At 37.8% G+C, this 18,203-nt stretch overlaps 1 protein-coding gene across 8 annotated transcripts in view; it reads right to left on the bottom strand.

The window, feature by feature from the left end:
* Window positions 1–18,203, bottom strand: part of LOC137660281 (glycerol-3-phosphate acyltransferase 3-like) — a 124,119-nt gene that overhangs the window by 51,320 nt on the left and 54,596 nt on the right. For 7 of the 8 annotated variants that reach the window (XR_011047663.1, XM_068395058.1, XM_068395060.1 and 4 more), the window contains exons 2-3: window positions 16,495–16,783; window positions 15,477–15,647 (exon numbers count right to left, since the gene is read on the bottom strand). Coding sequence is in view for 7 of the 8 variants with exons in the window: in XM_068395058.1 (XP_068251159.1) it covers window positions 15,477–15,647; window positions 16,495–16,760 (437 nt within the window). In the remaining variant the exon portion in view is untranslated. Of the gene's footprint in view, window positions 1–15,476; window positions 15,648–16,494; window positions 16,784–17,198; window positions 17,222–18,203 lie in introns of those variants that run through there. The other variant, XM_068395059.1, reaches the window with a different exon arrangement.

The raw sequence follows: 18,203 nt of genomic DNA, 5'->3' as shown, positions 1-18,203 counted from the left end.
CTTTTTTTAGCTACTTAAGGCTTTTGGGTTTTGTGATGATTGTATTACATTACGTTATTTTGTTTGTACAGTATTCTTTACTATGTCCCATTTATGGCAATTTTGTATTTTACACCTAAGGTTTTTGGTAATTGTGTATGTTATATTGCGTTCCTTAATAATATAGTAACCTCTTGTACATGACGTTTTTAATTTAACATTTTTTGATGTGACGCCCGGTGAAACCCTTCCCTGTTTTTTCCCCATCCCTTCCCTTTCCAAGTCATCTCATACAGAAGGATGTGTAGATGGCGCTCGGGTCGGGCGTCGGTGGAGTGGATCAGGTTGGTTTGGTTAGTGCCGCTGTAGCGGCTCATCCCTTATTGGTGAAGGAATTATCTAAATGGAAGACGACCTGTGAATAGTGGTTTTCACACACCCTATCTTTATACACGATGCCCTTTGGGTGCTCGCGCGAGGGTAGTAACCTCTGCATTCCATGCTTAACTTTCTCTGGTATATTTGGAAGTATTTATATCAGAAAAGTGACAAGAAGGACCTTTTCACCGGGAGTCACAAGTATCTCCCCAGAAATAGATTTTTCCTTCGTCAAAATCCCTTTTTTCATAAATGGTGCTTAAGCATTGGAAAAGGGTGAAGGTGTTACTTTTTGTCACACAGAATTCCACATATGCTTAAAGGTAGGTTTTGATCATGTCTGAGATTATTCATTGTTGATACTAATTATTATTATTATTATTAATATTATTATTATTATTATTACTCGATAAGCTACAACCCTAGTTGGAAAAAAATGGGTGCTATACGCCTATGGACTCCTACAGAAAAAATACCTGTGAGGAAAGGAAACAAGGAAAAATAAAATCTTTCAAGAACAGTAACAACATTAAAATAAATATATCCTTTATAAACTATAAAAACTTTAACAAAACAAGAGGAAGAGAAATTAGATAGAATTGTGTGCCTAAGCGTACCCTCAAGCAAGCGAACTCTAACTCAAGACAGTGAAAGAACATGGTACAGAGTCTATGCTACTACGCAAGACTAGAGAACAATGGTTTGAATTTGGAGTGTCCTTCTCCCTTTACCATAGCTATGGTGTCTCTTCTACCCTTACCATGAGGAAAGTAGCAACAAAACAACTACAGTGCAGTAGTTAATTCTTGGGTGAAGAAGAGTTGTTTGGTAATCTCAAGTGTTGTCAGGTGTATGAGGACAGAGGAGAATCTGTAAAGAATAGGCCAGACTATTCGGTGTATGTGTAGGCAAAGGGAAAGTGAACCGTAACCAGAGAAAGGATCCAATGTAGTACTGTCTGGCTAGTCAAAGGACCCAAATAACTCTCTAGCAGTAGTATCTCAATGGGTGGCTGGTGCACTGGCTAACCTACTATCTATCAAAGACACAGGACAGGGTGTAATATTGGGGGGACCAATGACATTGCAATGCCAAGACCCATGCATTTGCATGGAATACAGCAAATCTACTGGATACCCGACAGCTTAAGATATCTGCAGCTAGCATCACTGAGTAACTGTGATGTTGCAGGTCCTTGCAATGACTACCAAGTATTCTTTTCCTTCATGCCTAGTACTATTATGAAAGTACCTGTAGGCAAAAACCGAGGCCATTTTCCTCCATTTCCGGGGAGGGGAAGCAGCAGTGAACCTTTCATAGTTTGGGAGAGCAGTTAGATTAAAGAAGCAGTGAACCTTTCATAGTTTGGGAGAGCAGTTAGACTAAAGGCAGCTTACTGGTGACTCTCAAAGTGTCCTAGGTGACTTACCTGGCAATTCTCATTTACCCATACCATCTACCCCTCACAGTAATGTGACCATTAAAAAAAAGCGACAATACAAAATTCAATTTAGGTCATCTGCAAAACAAAGCGTAAACAAACATACCAACCGACTTCCAGGGGCTTCAAACATGAACGCATGCATGTTACTTCTCTTACTCTGACTTACAACGCTATAAACTACAACAAGTTATAGAATACTATGAAGAAGGAACTATAATTACTGATAAAAATTACTTAGGAAGAATGGACTGAAATAAAGAAAACTGAATACTGTACTGTAGAATCAAGTTTTTCGTGACACTAGATGCTTCAGACATATATTTGGAAAGATCAATTGAAATAAAGCAATTTTCTCAAAGAAATAAATTCTATTAGTTACCCAACATAAACCACATACCATATGGATACAGTAATACCTCGGTATCTGACCATAACTCGTTCCAAAAAGATAGTTGAATACAGATTCGTTCAAATACCAAATCATTATTTCTCATTACAAATAACGTAGAAGTGAATTATTCCCTAGTAGCATGACATACTAGCATAAAAAAGTGATGTAGTTATGTAGTTTTAACACAAACATTAAATACAATAACACACACACTCAATAAAAATAAAAACATTTTATGACATTTTAACACATTGAGGGATGGGGGAATCTCTTTCCATATAAATCTCTGGTAATTGAGGTTCACGGGTTTCTTCCCTCCTCTGTCGCTTTGGGGCGGGTTTTTCTTTAAAAACTGATCCAATGTTAGCTGCTTTTTCCTTCTTTGCAGAATTTTACGGTAATATGACATTACAATATCGATGAAAACGTTTACAGTCCTATTGGTTACTATGGTATCAGGATGGATTTTTTCAACAAAGCTTGAACTTAACCCCCTCCTTTGCTGAACTTGGGATATCCTCCTGCCCTTCCTCCTCCCCAGAAGATATATCCTCAGCAAAAGTCTTTTGTTGTTCATTTTGAAGGTGTTCTAACTCTTCGGTAGTAAGCTCGGTGCTGTGGTCTTTCAATAGTTCGTCGACATCGTCATTGTCGACCTCCAAGCCATGCTTTGTCCCAAGGAAACAATGTCATTCACAATTTTGTCATTAGTGCTGAAGCCCTCAAAATCTTGCTCTGGTACACAATCAGGCTAGAGTTTCTTCTATGCTGAATTCATGATGCAGTAGGTCACTTGGTTCCATGCATTATTAGTAAGGTTAATTAATTATGTATATGAAAATGATTTTTCCAAAATTCTTTCAATGTTAGCCGTCTCATTAGTGACTTTGAAACACTTCCAAACCAGGCTTCAGTATATAATTTCTTAAATTTAGAAATTATCTGTTGATCCATGGGCTGTAGCAAAGGAGTTGTGTTAGGCAACAGATATTCAACTTGAATAAAGTACAACTCGTTGAGTAAGTCCTCATCCAAGCCTGGTAGGTGAGCAGGAGCATTATCTAACACAAAAAGACATTTTAGTGGTAAGTTCTTTTCTCACAAATATGCTTTCACACTGTGCGAAAACTTCATGCACCCACTCAGGCACCACAGGTCACTCAGGCCTTTGAATTAGCACGTCACATGACAAGAAATGATATTTTTATTAAAAAATAAATTTTTAAACATACTTACCCGGTGGATATATATATAGCTTACGTCTCTGATGTCACGGCAGAAATTCAAAACTCGCGGCAATCGCAGATTGGGTAGCTAGGTGTACTACTAGCGCCACCACTCGCCAGGTAACTGGAACCATTCCAGGAGTCCTCAGATCTTCCATGCCCATAGGTCTCTAGAGGGGAGGAAGGGAAGGAGTTTAATGATATATATCCACCGGGTAAGTATACTCAAAAATTTATTTTACAATGAAAATATAATTTTTAAACATCTGACTTAGCCGGTGGATATATATATATAGCTGATTGACACCCTTGGTGGAGGGTTAAAGACTAGCTTAAACATTATTGGAATATTACTCAAGAGTTTTATAAAAGCAAACTTAAGGGTTCGTACCTGATAAGGAAGCTTACTTTTATGATTCTCTGCTATATTAGTCCGCTGTTCTTATGAGATCCAGCGATCCACTCAGGGGGCTGAAAGACCTCTAGGAGCTGTCAAAAACGGTGTAAATACCTCACTATGACAGGACCTCAACCAATACCCTTGTTCTGGGCGCTCTCAAGAAACAAGTTTGACCACCTGCTAAAATCAATGATTGCGGAAGATTGTCAACCAGTCTCCACAAACAACCAAAAATACAATAGTTTCAAGAGAAGAAAAAAGGTATTAGGATTAGGGGAATGTAGTGGTAGAGCTTTCACCCACTACTGCACTCGCTGCTACGAATGGTCCCAAAGTGTAGCAGTCCTCGTAAAGAGTCTGGACACGTTTCAAATAATGTGAGGCGAACACAGATTTACTCCTCCAAAAGGTTGTGTCCATAATGCTCTGTAAGGATCGATTTTGCTTGAAAGCCACAGAAGTTGTCACAGCTCTGACTTCGTGTGTCTTCACTTTCAGCAGTTTAAGGTCTGCCTCACCACAGTGAGTGTGAGCCTCTCTAATCAAGAGCCTGATAAAATATGATAAGGCGTTCTTTGACATTGGTAAGGAGGGCTTCTTGACCGAACACCATAGAGCTTCAGACTTGCCTCGCAATTTTTTAGTTTTGTATAGATAAAATTTAAGTGCTCTTACAGGGCACAGGACCTTCTCCAATTCTTCACCAACCACATCTGAAAGGTTTGGAATCTCGAAAGACTTCGGCCATGGATGAGAAGGACGTTCATTCTTGGCCAGGAAACCAAGCTGTAAGGAGCATATAGCCTTACTATTACTGAAGACAATATTTTTGCTAAAAGCATGAACCTCACTGACTCTTTTAGCTATTGCCAGACTTACTAAGAAAAGCATCTTTAAGGTGAGATCTTTAAAAGAGTCTAAATGTAAGGGCTCAAACTTATCACTCATAAGAAACTTCAGGACAACATCCAGATTCCAAGCTGGTGATTCTAGTTGATGCTCCTTTAGAGGTCTCAAAGGATTTGAGGTCTTGAAGGTCTTTGTTGTTAGAGAGGTCCAAGTTCCTGTGCCTGAAAACGGCCGCTAGCATGATCCTATAACCTTTAATGGTAGAGAAGGGAAACTTGCGTTTTCTCCTAAGGTGTAAAAGGAAGTCAGCGATTTAGGTCAGAGGTACTGGATGAGGAAAGTGAGTTGACTTTGCACTAATTTCGTAAAACCTCCCATTTGGACTGGTAAACCTTGATGGTAGAGGTCCTCCTTGCTCTAGCGATAGCTCTAGCTGCCTCCTTCGAAAAGCCTCTAGTTCTTGTGAGTTTTTCGATAGTCTGAAGGCAGTTAGACGTAGAGCTTGGAGGGTTTGATGGAACCTTTTCAAGTGCAGTTGTCTGAGAAGATCTCTCCGCATTGGTAGGCTTCTTGGCATGTCCACCATCCATTGAAGTACCTCGGTGAACCATTCTCTTGATGGCCAGAGGGGAGCAACTAGAGTCAATCTGGTTCCCTCGTGAGAGACAAACTTTTGTAAGACTTTGTACAGGACTTTGAAGGGGGGAAACGCGTACAAATCCAGGTGAGACCAGTCCAGCAGGAAAGCGTCGATGTGGACTGCTTCTAGATCTGGTACTGGAGAGCAGTACGTTTGAAGCCTCTTCGTTCTCGAGGTTGCAAATAGGTCTATGGACGGACGACCCCAAATCCGCCAAAGTTTCTTGCAAACCTCCTGATGCAGTGTCCATTCCGTGGGAATGACTTGGTTTCTTCTGCTGAGGCTGTCTGCGATCACGTTCCTCTCTCCTTGGATGAACCTTGTGAGTAAGGTGACGTTCCTTTCCTTCGCCCAAAATAGAAGCTCCCATGCAGTCTCGTAAAGGGACTTCAAGTGGGTCCCGCCTAGTTTGGAAATGTAGGCCAATGCTGTGGTGTTGTCTGCGTTTACTTGCACTACTTTGTTCAGAATCAACCTTTCGAAACCTTGAAGGGCTAACAGGACTGCTAATAGCTCCTTCTGGTTGATGTGGAGGCTCTCTTGGTCTTTTGTCCACAGACCCGAGCACTCCAGTTTGCCCAGTGTTGCACCCCACCCCGAGTCCGAAGCGTCTGAACACAACACAAGGTCTGGGCTCCTTTGCTCTAGCGAGAGGCCCTCCTGAAGTTTGGTAGTGTCGTTCCACCACTGTAGGCAACTCTTGACAGACTCTAGGCCCTTTTCCTTGTCCCAATAGTGGTTGAGGTGAAATTGAAGAGGGCGGAGATTTAGTCTTCCTAGGGAGACGAACTGCTCCAGTGAGGAGAGTGTTCCCAGCAGACTCATCCACTGTCTCACAGAACAATTTCTTTTCTCTAGAAAAAGACGAATCTTTAGGAGGGCTTGTTCTATCCTTGTGGGTGATGGAAAAGCCCGAAAAACTAGACTCTGAATCTCCATCCCCAAATAAAGAATCTTCTGGGATGGGATCAGTTGGGACTTCTCTGTGTTGACAAGAAGACCCAGTTCCTTTACTAATGTCAATGTCATTCTGAGATCCTCCAGACAGCGATTGAAGGAAGACACCCTGAGTAACCAGTCGTCCAGATACAGGGGGCTCTGATACCTGTTGAATGTAGGAAGCTTGCCACATTTAGCATAAGCTTTGTAAAAATAAGAGGAGCGGTGCTGAGGCCGAAACACAAGGCCCGAAACTGGAAGACATCCTTCCCGAAGACGAACCTCAGGTAACGTTTGAAGTTCGAATGTATAGGGATATGAAAATAGGCGTCCTGGAGGTCTAAAGAAACCATCCAGTCGCCTTTCCTTACTTCTGCTAGTACAGTTCTAGAAGTCTCCATCGAAAACTTTGTTTTCTGAATGAAAGCATTGAGAGCGCTTACATCTAGGACTGGTCTCCATCCCCCGAGTTCTTTGGAACCAGGAAGAGGCGGTTGTAAAAACCTGGAGACTGCAAGTCCTGTACCCTCTCTACAGCCCCTTTTTCCAACAAGAGGGACACTTGTAGAAGAAAAGCCTGTTTCTTTGATTCCTCTCGGTATCTGGGAGAGAGATCTATTGGATCTTGAACTAAAGGGGGTTTCTTTACAAAAGGAATCTTGTATCCCTCCTTCAGCAAAAGGACGGACCAAGGGTCCGCTCCCCTTCTCTCCCAAGCCTGCCAGAAGTTGTTCAGTCTGGCCCCTACTGCTGTCTGAAGTTGAAAGCAGTCAGACTGCTTCAACCCGATCTTGATCCCCTCCTTTTTCCTCTTTTCCCATCAGATCTGGAGTTACCCCTACTGACGGGTCTACCTCGAAAGGGAGGAATAAATCTAGACAAAGGAGTATCCACTTTGGTTTGTTGCTAGAAAAGGAAGCTGGAAGTACTTTTCGAGCTGTCTTGGAGACCAAGTCATGGGTGGCCTTCTGGGCTAAAGATGCAGCAACCTCTTTCACAAGTTCTTGTGGGAACAGAGAATAAGAGAGCGGTGCAAACAGTAATTCAGACCTCTGACCAGGGGGTGACCTCCATGGAAAGAACACATCTGAGCTCTTTTCTTGAGAACTCCAGCCGTAAAAAGGGCTGCTAATTCGTTAGAGCCATCCCTAACAGCTTTGTCCATGCAAGACATAATCTGAATAAAACTATTATTGTTTTTAAAAGAAGAAACTTTCTTTCTCAAGGCTCCCAGAGTCCAGTCAAGAAAGTTGAAAACCTCGAAGGCTCTGAAGACGCCCTTGAGAAGATGATCGAGTTCCGAAGTCGTCCAGAAAATTTTAGTACGTCTCATGGCTAATCGACGAGAAGAGTCTACTAGGCTTGAGAAGTTCCCCTGGGCAGAGGCAGGTACTCCCAAGCCAAGAACTTCTCCTGTCTCGTACCACACACTTGACCTGGAAGCTAGTCTAGCTGGAGGGAAAGAAAAACCCGACTTGCCTAAATTTTTCTTGGACTGCATCCAGTCTCCCAACAATCTTAAAGCTCTCTTAGATGATCTTGAAAAAAACCATCTTTGTAAAAATAGGAGCTTGAGTTGCTGTCCCCAAGGTGAACTCTGAAGGGGGGGGGGGGGGCGTGGAGCAACAGGAACAAAGTGACTTCTCCCAGGGGTTGGGGAGCTTGAAAGAGGTCTTAGGCTTGGTGAACGCCAGGTACGAGCAGACGCACCCTCCACAGCACTGAACACATTCCCTGCACATTTGGCACTAACACTGGCACTTTTAAGCATATTTACATCGGACATAAGTTGGTTCCTGTCCGTAGCAAGTGACTCAACCCTAACACAAGGGCTTGAATAGCACTCATCATATCCTTAAGTGAAGGCTCAGCGGTAACAGTAGGAGGTTCATGAACTACCACTACAGGGGAAGGAATATTTTCAGGGACACGGGGAGAGGAAAATTCTCTAGATCGAGAAGAACTTTGTCTGACTCTATCTCTCTCTAACTTACAAGTGTACCAATCAAAATCTAGCCACTCACTCTCAGATAACAACACACATTCATCACATCGATCCCCTAATTGACAATTTTTACCTCTACATTTAGTACAAATAGAGTGGGGATCGATAGAGGCCTTAGGAAGGCAGGTTTTACAGCCTTTCACACTTTCTATAAACTGGGGAAGGGTCAGCCATTTTGGAAAATTCCATAGAGATCAATCAAGCAAAGGTCAAAATAATTCAAATCAAAAGAGGTTCAAGAGAATCCGTAAGTAAATCCAATCAAGCGAAAGCCAATTAACCAAAAAAAGTACTTCACCAAAGATGCTGCAAAAATCGAAGGTTATAACGAGCGAATGTTCCAATGATGTCGCCAGCAATGGCGGCAGAGAAGATCTGAGGACTCCTGGAATGGTTCCAGTTACCTGGCGAGTGGTGGCGCTAACAGTACATCTAGCTACCCAATCTGCGATTGCCGCGAGTTTTGAATTTCTGCCGTGACGTCAGAGACGTAAGCTATATATATATCCACCGGCTAAGTCAGATGTTTAAAAATCTATCTTTATGACATTGTTCTTTTTTAACACACTTGGGTTGTCGGCATGATAAACTAACAATGGCTTAACCTTAAAATCTCCACTTGCATTACTGTACAGAGAGTAAACCTATCCGTCATTGGCCTGTACCCTGGTAATGCTTTTTCTTTTGTAATAAAAGGTTCTCTTTGGCATTTTTTTTTCCCAAAACAACCCAGTTTTGTCGGCGTTGAACACCTGTTGAGGTGCTAACCTTCTTCGGTTATAAGTTTACCAAACTTGGCGAAAAATTTACCGACTGCTTCCTTATCTGAACTCGCTGCCTCTCCATGCCTTATTACGCCTGTATTCCACTTCTATTCTTGAACATTTCAAACCACCCCTACAAGCCGTGAATACAAAATCATTGGTAGTACTTGTAGCAAGGGTTTTCTTCACTAAATCTTCGAAGGGTTCCAGCAACTTTTCATAAATGAATGCCTTGTTAATGGTATCACCTTGTAACTGTTTCTCATTTATAAAAATAAGTAAGAAATTGTTGAGCTGAACGAGAAACTTACGGAATATGAACAAGAGAATGTGACCAAGACCACATATGCAAGTAGGTCGAAATAAAAACACACTTTGGTCATAAAATCTACAGAGGAAAATACGAAGGCCTCAGAGATCAAGAAAACAATCGTGAAGAAGATAACCACGGATGTTGAACAGGTCAAAACCTCTAAACAAGGCCACTTGGTAGTTAATTTTGCAGATAAAGCTGGGTTAGAAAAGGCTAAAAATGACTTAGAAGAGGTCAAGAATGACATTAAGGTAGAAGTGGATAAAAAGGATCTACTTAAACCGAAGATCAAGGTCTGCAATATTGATGAAAATGAAGATGATATAATTGCCAGTATAAAGGAGAAGAATGAATGGTTGAATGATATGTGTGAAAATTAAGAGGACTTTAAATTGATCAGGAAGTTTAAATCAAGACAAAGCAGTAAATCACATGTCATTATAAAGTGTAGTCCAACCATCATTAAAGTTTTCCGTACAAGGGATAATAGAGTATATACCACGCTTGAAGGATGCTGCAAAATTTATGATTCCTAAAATGTATTTGTGTTATAAATGCCAGGAATTTGGTCATACTGCCGATAGTTGTAGCAAGACTCAGGTATGTGCCAAGTGTAGCCAGGAACACTGAATCACGGATTGTAGTGTAAATACGTTAAAGTGTCATAACTGCTCAATGAGAAATTACAATGATACGAATCATAAGACATATGATGAAAACTGTAAAGTATACAAGGAGGAGCTCACCAGGATAAAAAATAGAACCGATCATGGAGTCTAGCCCATTGATTAAGTGTGGTCTGATAAATATTCAATCGGTGGGGAATAAAACCATAAAGATTAGGAATCTTATTAATGAAATGGAATTAGATTTATGCTTATTAACTGAAACTAGGTTGCAGGGAAATATTAGTGATAACTCAAAGATTCAGGAGATGACGCCGTGTACTCACGATTTCTATCATGTACCAAGAAAGGATAAAACTGGAGGAGGAGTGGGTGTCTTTGTGTCGAAAATCTTCTCTAGGGTTTCTATCATGAATGAAATAGTATTTGAAACGTTTGAATATATCTATTTAAAACTGACAAGAAACAGTAAGGTATTGAATATAATATCACTGTATAGACCACCAGAGAGTAATATGAGGAAATTCATTGAAGAATTTAGTATTCTTGTGGGTGTGGTGGACGATATCAAAAATACATTAATTGGTGGAGACTTTAATTGTTTGGTAGATGATGAAAATGATCATAAGGCTAAAGAACTCAAGGAAGTATTTGAGATGTTTAATTTAATAAACAGTGATTTGGTATCAACGTCAGTAGGTGGTCATACACTCGACTAGGTCATATGTGGGAAAGATTCTGACCTAATAAGAAACCTTGAAGTGGAACAAGACTTTGAAATCTCAAAAACACATAAACTCATCACTTTTGATGTTAATATAAATTGCATCAGAGTATTGAAGAAATGGATCACATATAGGGAACGGGAAAATTTTGATGCTGAGAATTTTATTGAAGCTAGTGTAGCGCAAATGTCTTTTGAGAACATACAATGTGAACATATGGTAGATAGAGAATGTGTTGGGTGTTATACCAAAAAATATAATGACAATTTTGAAAAAAAGGTATGATACCAAGTGTCCTATAAAGAGCAAACAAATAGTTGTACACGAAAATGTTAGATGGTATAATAGTGAACTATTAAAGGCAAAAAGACAGACGTTAGATGGAAGGTAGATGGAAAAGAGCCAAATCCTCACAAGCCAGAAATCTATATAATAAGGCCAGAAATGACTATAACATGCTGTTAGAAAAAACAAAAAGAAAATTCTACAACGGTGAAAGTAAAAAAACTAATAACATGAGGGAGTTTCACAAAAACCTAGATGATTTGATGGGATTAAAGAAAAAATATGTCTTGCCTGATAATGTCTGTGCAGAGGAATTTGCTATATTCTTCAATGAAAAAACATAAAATTTATAGAGGTTTCCCCCAAAATCACTTAGAAGGACAGTCAGTTATGCCAGTGAAGGAGGGTAAGAAGTTGATAAAATTTAAGGAAATAAATATGTGTGACTTGTTAAAGTTTATGAGAGAGATGAAGAATACATATTGTGGAAACGACCCTTTCCCAAACAGTTCAATAAGTGAAGCTCCAAACAAGCAATTTGTATATAATATTTACCTGAATATGATTAACCTAAGTATATCACAATCCTGTTTTCCTAGCTGTGAAAAAACTGCGTTGATCAAACCAATATAAAAAGGAAAAGGCGATATAAACGAACTAAATTCATATAGGCCCATTTCAAATTTATCCTACATGTCTAAGCTTATTGAAAAAATCATAAGTGAGCAATTATGGGCACATACTGATGAGTTAGAGGTATTCCCGGAAAATCAATCGACCTACAGAGTTAATCACTCTACAGAAACTACCTTATGCTCAATAATGAATGATATGATAGGTCTTCTTGATGAGGGAAAGTGTGGAATTTTTATTATGTTAGATCTTAGTGCTGCTTTCGATAGTGTTGTGCACGAGTACTTACTTGACGACTTACGACTTAAAAGTCCATTGGAGTGACTGAGGAAGCACTGGAATTTTTGCGAAGCTACTTAACAAACAGGAAGACTATTGTAGAAGTTTCTGGAAACCGATCCAGTGAGAGAATTCTTATGAAAGGTGTACCACAGGGTAGTGTTCTGGGCCCTATCTTGTTCAACATATAGACTATCGAGCTATCACATATCATGAAAAAACAAAAAGTGGGCTTTAAATTATATGCAGATGATACTCAGTTCTATCGTTCAATTTCAACAACACAAGATACAAAGAAGAAAATTTATGAGATAATGACTGAAATAAAAACATGGATGCAGAGGAAAAAGCTTAAATTAAATGATGATAAAACAGAATGTATGTTTTTTGGCTTTGAAGAATTACCAGTTATTTCAAAGTATAAAAATTGGTGACGCTGATGTTAGGATTATGCCTGTTGTGAAAAATTTGGGTGTACTGATAGATTGTAATTTGTCAATGAGGGATCAAATAGTGAACACAGTGAAAGTGTGTAACTATCACCTGAGAAACATAGCATTTATTAGAAAATATTTAACAGAGGGCAACTAAAAAATTTTAGTGATGAGTCACGTAATATCAAGGCTTGATTATTGCAATTCTCTGTACTATAAATTGCCCAATACACTACTAAGAAAGCTTCAAAATGTGCAAAACCGGACGGCTAGACTGAGAAAAGGCATTAAACCTTGGGAGAGAATAAGTCCTGCACTGATCGATCTAAATTGGTTACCTGTTAGGGCTAGAATTGTATTTAAGATTTGTTTGTTGACTCACAATGCACTTACAAGTGGTAAGCCTAAATATCTTTGTGATTGCTTGGTTCCCTACCCTCAAGCTACTAGCGCTGCTGTAAGAGATAGACATGCTGATGACCCATATAGACTATTCGAAATTAGTGTGAATCATGCAATAGGAGGAAGAACGTTTTGTTATGCTGCACCGAGACTCTTCAACAACCTTCCACTTAAATGTCAAGAATAGCAAAAATGTGGCAGCTTTCAAGAAAAACATGAAGACTTATCTCTTTGGAAAGTGTTATAATAGTGATCTGAAAACTATTAAGCCTGAATACAAATGCTAGCGAATAACTGAAAAGATAGAGCAAAATATTAACTGGAAAGAAATTATTTTCACACACCAAAGCCCGCTTGAACACACTTAGTGTCTGATGGAGGGCGAGAAATAAACCCCTAAAAGTAAAAAGTAAAAGTAACAACTTCTCCACTTCAAGTATCTGAGACCTTTGCTTCATCAAAGTAGTCACTCCTTTAGCAGCATTAGCTCCCTCTATTATTTCTTTAATCTTTAAAATAGTCGCTATTGTTGACTTAGCCATGGAATATTTGAGAGCAAGATCCAAAATACGCATACCATTTTCATGCTTGGCAATGATTTCATTTTTCAGTTGAATTGCTGTTCGCACTGTTTTCGTTTTCACTTGACCACTTTCACTCTTATTGTTATTTGGACCCATGTTTATTATTATTATTATTATTATTATTATTATTATTATTATTATTATTATTACTTGCTAGGCTGCAACCCTATTTGGAAAAGCAGGATGCTATAAGCCCAGAGGTTCCAACAGGGAAAATAGCCCAGGGAGGAAAGGAAACTTAAGGAAAAATAAAATATTTAAAGAAGAGTAACATTAAATTAAATATTTCCTATATAAACTATAAAAAACTTTAACAAAGCAAGAGGAAGAGAAATAAGATAGAATAGTGTGCCCAAGTATACCCTCAAGTAAGAGAACTCTAACCTAAAAGAGTGAAAGTGCTAATGAATTAAAAGATATAAAACGGATGTAAAACAAAGATCTAGCACAGTGTAACACGAAAAATGAGGCAGAGCGTACACAGCGCAAGTTTAAATTCATACAAAACAACGGCCAACGCGTAACTGTTGGCATTCAGCTTGGCGAGCTTTGTCTCGCACTTGTCGTGTACAGAATATTTGCTCGAGAACAGGGGCATTTTATTACTCAAACTTTTAGGTCGAAAACCGTTTTGTTCGAGCTTTGAGACGTTCGAATACCAAGGTTCTACTGTATTAGGAAAGTTTCATAGAAATAACAGTGTTTATAAAAAGCACCTTGAAAGCAAATTTGTTAATGAAAATTTCAAAATGTACATCTTGCTTACCAACATTAGTTGAATAGTACAATTTCAAAGAACACATTATAATTACAAGCATTTTGAGTAGAATGTTCCAAAATATTTTCAATTACCTTATAACAGGCACAGGCAAACTGCAACATGTTGTTGTGCGTCCCTGGAGACTTTCTAGGTTACTAAATATTCTTAATTATACTTAATATCAGTACAGTGAACCCTCGCTACTTCGCGGTTCGACCATCGCGGATTCACCACTTCGCGGATTTTTTCCATAACCCATATATATACAGTAATATATATATATATATATATATATATATATAAATATATATATATATATATATATATATATATATATATATATATATGTATGCATGTATTTATGTATATATGTATGTATGTATATATGTAGGTATGTATATGTGTATACATATAAATATATATATATATACACACACACACACACACATATATATATATCTAAAGTAGGAAGATGTGATGTAGTTCTAAGGGAAAAGTATGGGAAATATGTCTGGGTAATAAGCAAAGCTCTACCTCCAGTTTGTTTCTTCATTATGATCCGAGATAAACGTAAACAAAACATTGGTTGCCATTTTTTATCGTGCTTTTTAGCGTGTTTAGGAAACGCATGATATAAAATCGCCTTTAATATTTGTGCCTGTTTTAGTTTAGGGTACTGTAGTACATGCATTAAGTGTTCTGTACATTAAAGGGTAGTTTGTTAACAGTACTACGTACAAGGGAAGGTTTTAAAAGTCTGAATATACATGTTGAATAAATAGGTAAATATGGTGTCACTACTTCGCAGATTTTCACCTATCGCGGCCGGGTCTGGAACCTATCTACCGCGATAAACGAGGGTTCACTGTAATCATCATTATTAACATTAGGGAATAATGAAAGAGGTGTCAGTGTTATGTAAACTTTCGTAGTAAGACGAATAAAATAAGGAAATAATGCCAAAAAATCTGTACTGTATATAATGGACAAGTAATATTTCTTGCATGTGTGTACTAACATATGGCCCTCACTCACTTGGATATAGTAAAATGGGGCCCCTTGTTGACGAGCAGTTGCCCATGCCTGCCCTATAAGTAGGTAGGTTAATATGAATTATATAAAAGTTCTTATATATTACAAAAAATGCAGATTTAGGAATGTCGCAACAAAGTGCAGTACATTTCTTAAATATCATATAATTTACTACAAGTTTCAATAATGTTGACTATTGACTAATGCAATTTCCAATGGCTAATGCTAGTTACCTTAAAAGCCTGTTGGGCAGTAAAGTTTCAAAAGGCTAATTCTATTTACTGTATCATCAAAATTTGCCTAGTATTTAAAGTTTTATTTTAGTCATTTTGTTTACCTTAAATGCATTCTGGGCAACAAAATCCATGAGAATATGCATTCTCCTTACCTTGAAAGCATGTTCCAAGTATGGAGCTCTGGTTTTGTAAAGCTTGTGAGTACGCAATCCTGGACCACAGCCCTCATCCCGAGTGTAATGTATGGGATAGCATCCTGAAAACCGAAGGATCCTGATGCTGAAACTGAACCGGCAGAAGGGGATTCGGATGATATGACTACCCTGATAAAAGACAAATAATAAACCCAGTTCATATAGTTACACTACTCAAAGAAATGAATATCCATATAAATATTTGAATTAATTTGAAACTATTAATATAAGGAAGTGATTTCCCTTTAAAATGCATATCTGGACACCCTGTGGTAATTACTGTTACTAGGTTAAGCTTGCCCAGACTGATGTAATGGCAGTTAGCTTGGAATAGGCAGTGAAATAACCCTTAGATTTTGCTGACATAGTAAGTATCAATACCAAAATTGCTATGAATGTAGTTCACATAACATCCATCAAACCCTGTAAAAATCATTTGGATATCTGTAAAACTCTAGTAGTTTGCTGCTCCTCGCTGATTTTTTAGCTAAAAATTGTCACTTACGGACAAAAGTGACAACCAGGCCATGCCTATAGCAGGTATGAGCATGAAAATTGGCAGGAACAAAGCTTATATATATCTAAATAATCCCTTAAAATTTCATTTGACTATATTTATTCTTTATAGGAGTTAAACTGTAAACTTTTTCATTAATTGTCAAAATTAAAAATTTACATAAATTAATTCTAGTGAAACAAGTGATTGTATAATTTTTGTAGTGTCAGTTTGTCTTAGTCTAAGGTCTAGTTCAGATTTAAACTCAAGAGATTTATTTTTGGTATTATTTTTTCTAATTGTTATTTTCATAGAATATATATATTTTTGTAAAGTGTATATTATTTCTATCACCAATAGTTAACTCAGTAACTTGCTCATATCTTTTCTAGCCCAGTCTGCAGGTAGAGGCTAAGGAAGGAAGAAATTTTGAAACTGGTTATACAAGAAAGAAAATGCAAAACAAAACAGACGACTTACCCATCATTCTCTTCCTCCAAAGCCACTTCTTCCTCTCCCTCCTCCAAAGGAGTCTCGGAGAGAGCGTAGCTGGCAAAATGGAAAACCTGGTCCAGAAAATCTATGTATTTCTTTCGTAGCTTGAGCCTCCCACCAATCGTGGCTGCCAGGAGGAAGTAGATGAAGGCGAATACTTGACCCCAAAGGATGACTGGCTTCAAGGTTTCCCAAACTATGAACTGGAAGTCCGCCAGCCATTTCAAAAGTTCAGGAAAGAAGTCCGTCATTTTACTTTATCTCGTCGCTGAATCTGAAAGTCAAGATATTTGTAGTTATCTCGTATTTTTCCAAGTATTGTAGCCTATTGTTTTAATTATACTTTTAATATGTGTTGTACTTCTGTAATCTGTAGTAATCTTTTTTTTCTACAAACATTGACCTTGAAGGTTTGTTCTGAATAAATAAGTGCATGTTTTAGATAACTTTATTACTGATGAAATGGTCTTTCACCATGTCTTTCGTGTATGCACAACTGAGCTCATAAACCTTCTTTCAGTGCGAAGGTGCTCCAGAGGATAGTTGACTAACTATCAAGTACTGTACATGATTCACTACTTCGTTCAACTAAGGCACAATGAACTAATGGGATGTGACCATATAGCCCTACCCTTACCCGGAAATCTAACCTTTACCCTCTTGCTAAGCAAGGGATTATATATACAAACCTGAAGATTTCTCGCTGAATTAGCAATGTTGACCACCTATCTAAAAATTAACTAAGATTATCAGGCTCAGTGGGACCCACTCTCTCAAGTTGTTATCTTAAAAGTCTATAATCTTTACACACCTCATGCTTCAGGAATTAATGGGTATGACACATATTAAACAAGTTAACATTATAAGTATGAATATCAGCAGGCCAATTAAAGAGAAAGATAGAAGATAAGAAATATCTTATAGGCAGTTTAAACCAGTTAATCTGTCATAAGGGTTATTCTGACTGGGTAAACAATGTCAGCTGCTGGAGTGGATGCTGATTAATTTATCAGATCATTTGAGTGTCTCATTACTACGTTTGCACTGACGAGATAAAGTTCTATCTACCTCTCAATTAGTTTCTTTCCAACGGTACGAAAGTCCATTACAAGTGACTGGAGCTTCAGAAAATGCTGTACTCTGTTACCCCGAAACAAGTTTCAGACTAGAGGAACATTAGTGATAGCAGTAGCACTATTTGATTACATTTTTCGACAATATCTTTTCCGTAAATTATCAGTTTTACTACATGAACTGTATTACTTCTGTCACTTCATGTGGATTTGAAATGGGATACCTTTAAAAAGTTCTGTAACTCGACCAAGTCTTTGATTCTTGTGACCAAAAGTTCACTTCAATTATGAAAATCCTTTCCTCCGAATATTAATATTCAATTAAAATGCCTATTAAAATGCCTTTTAAAAGTGTCAGTCAGCTGCAAATACTGTATGTAAAATATAAATGTATATATATATATATATATATATATATATATATATATATACATATATATATTTATATATATAATATATATATACGTGTATATATATTTATATATATATATACATATATATTTATATATACATATAAATATATACATATATATACATATATATATATATATATATATATATATATATATATATATATATATATATATATATATACACACACATATATATTTATATATACAT

This window comes from Palaemon carinicauda, chromosome 20 (genome assembly GCF_036898095.1).
Source record: "Palaemon carinicauda isolate YSFRI2023 chromosome 20, ASM3689809v2, whole genome shotgun sequence".
In the NCBI taxonomy this organism is placed as follows: Eukaryota; Metazoa; Arthropoda; class Malacostraca; order Decapoda; family Palaemonidae; genus Palaemon; species Palaemon carinicauda.
This window is presented reverse-complemented; position numbering and strand designations above follow the sequence as displayed.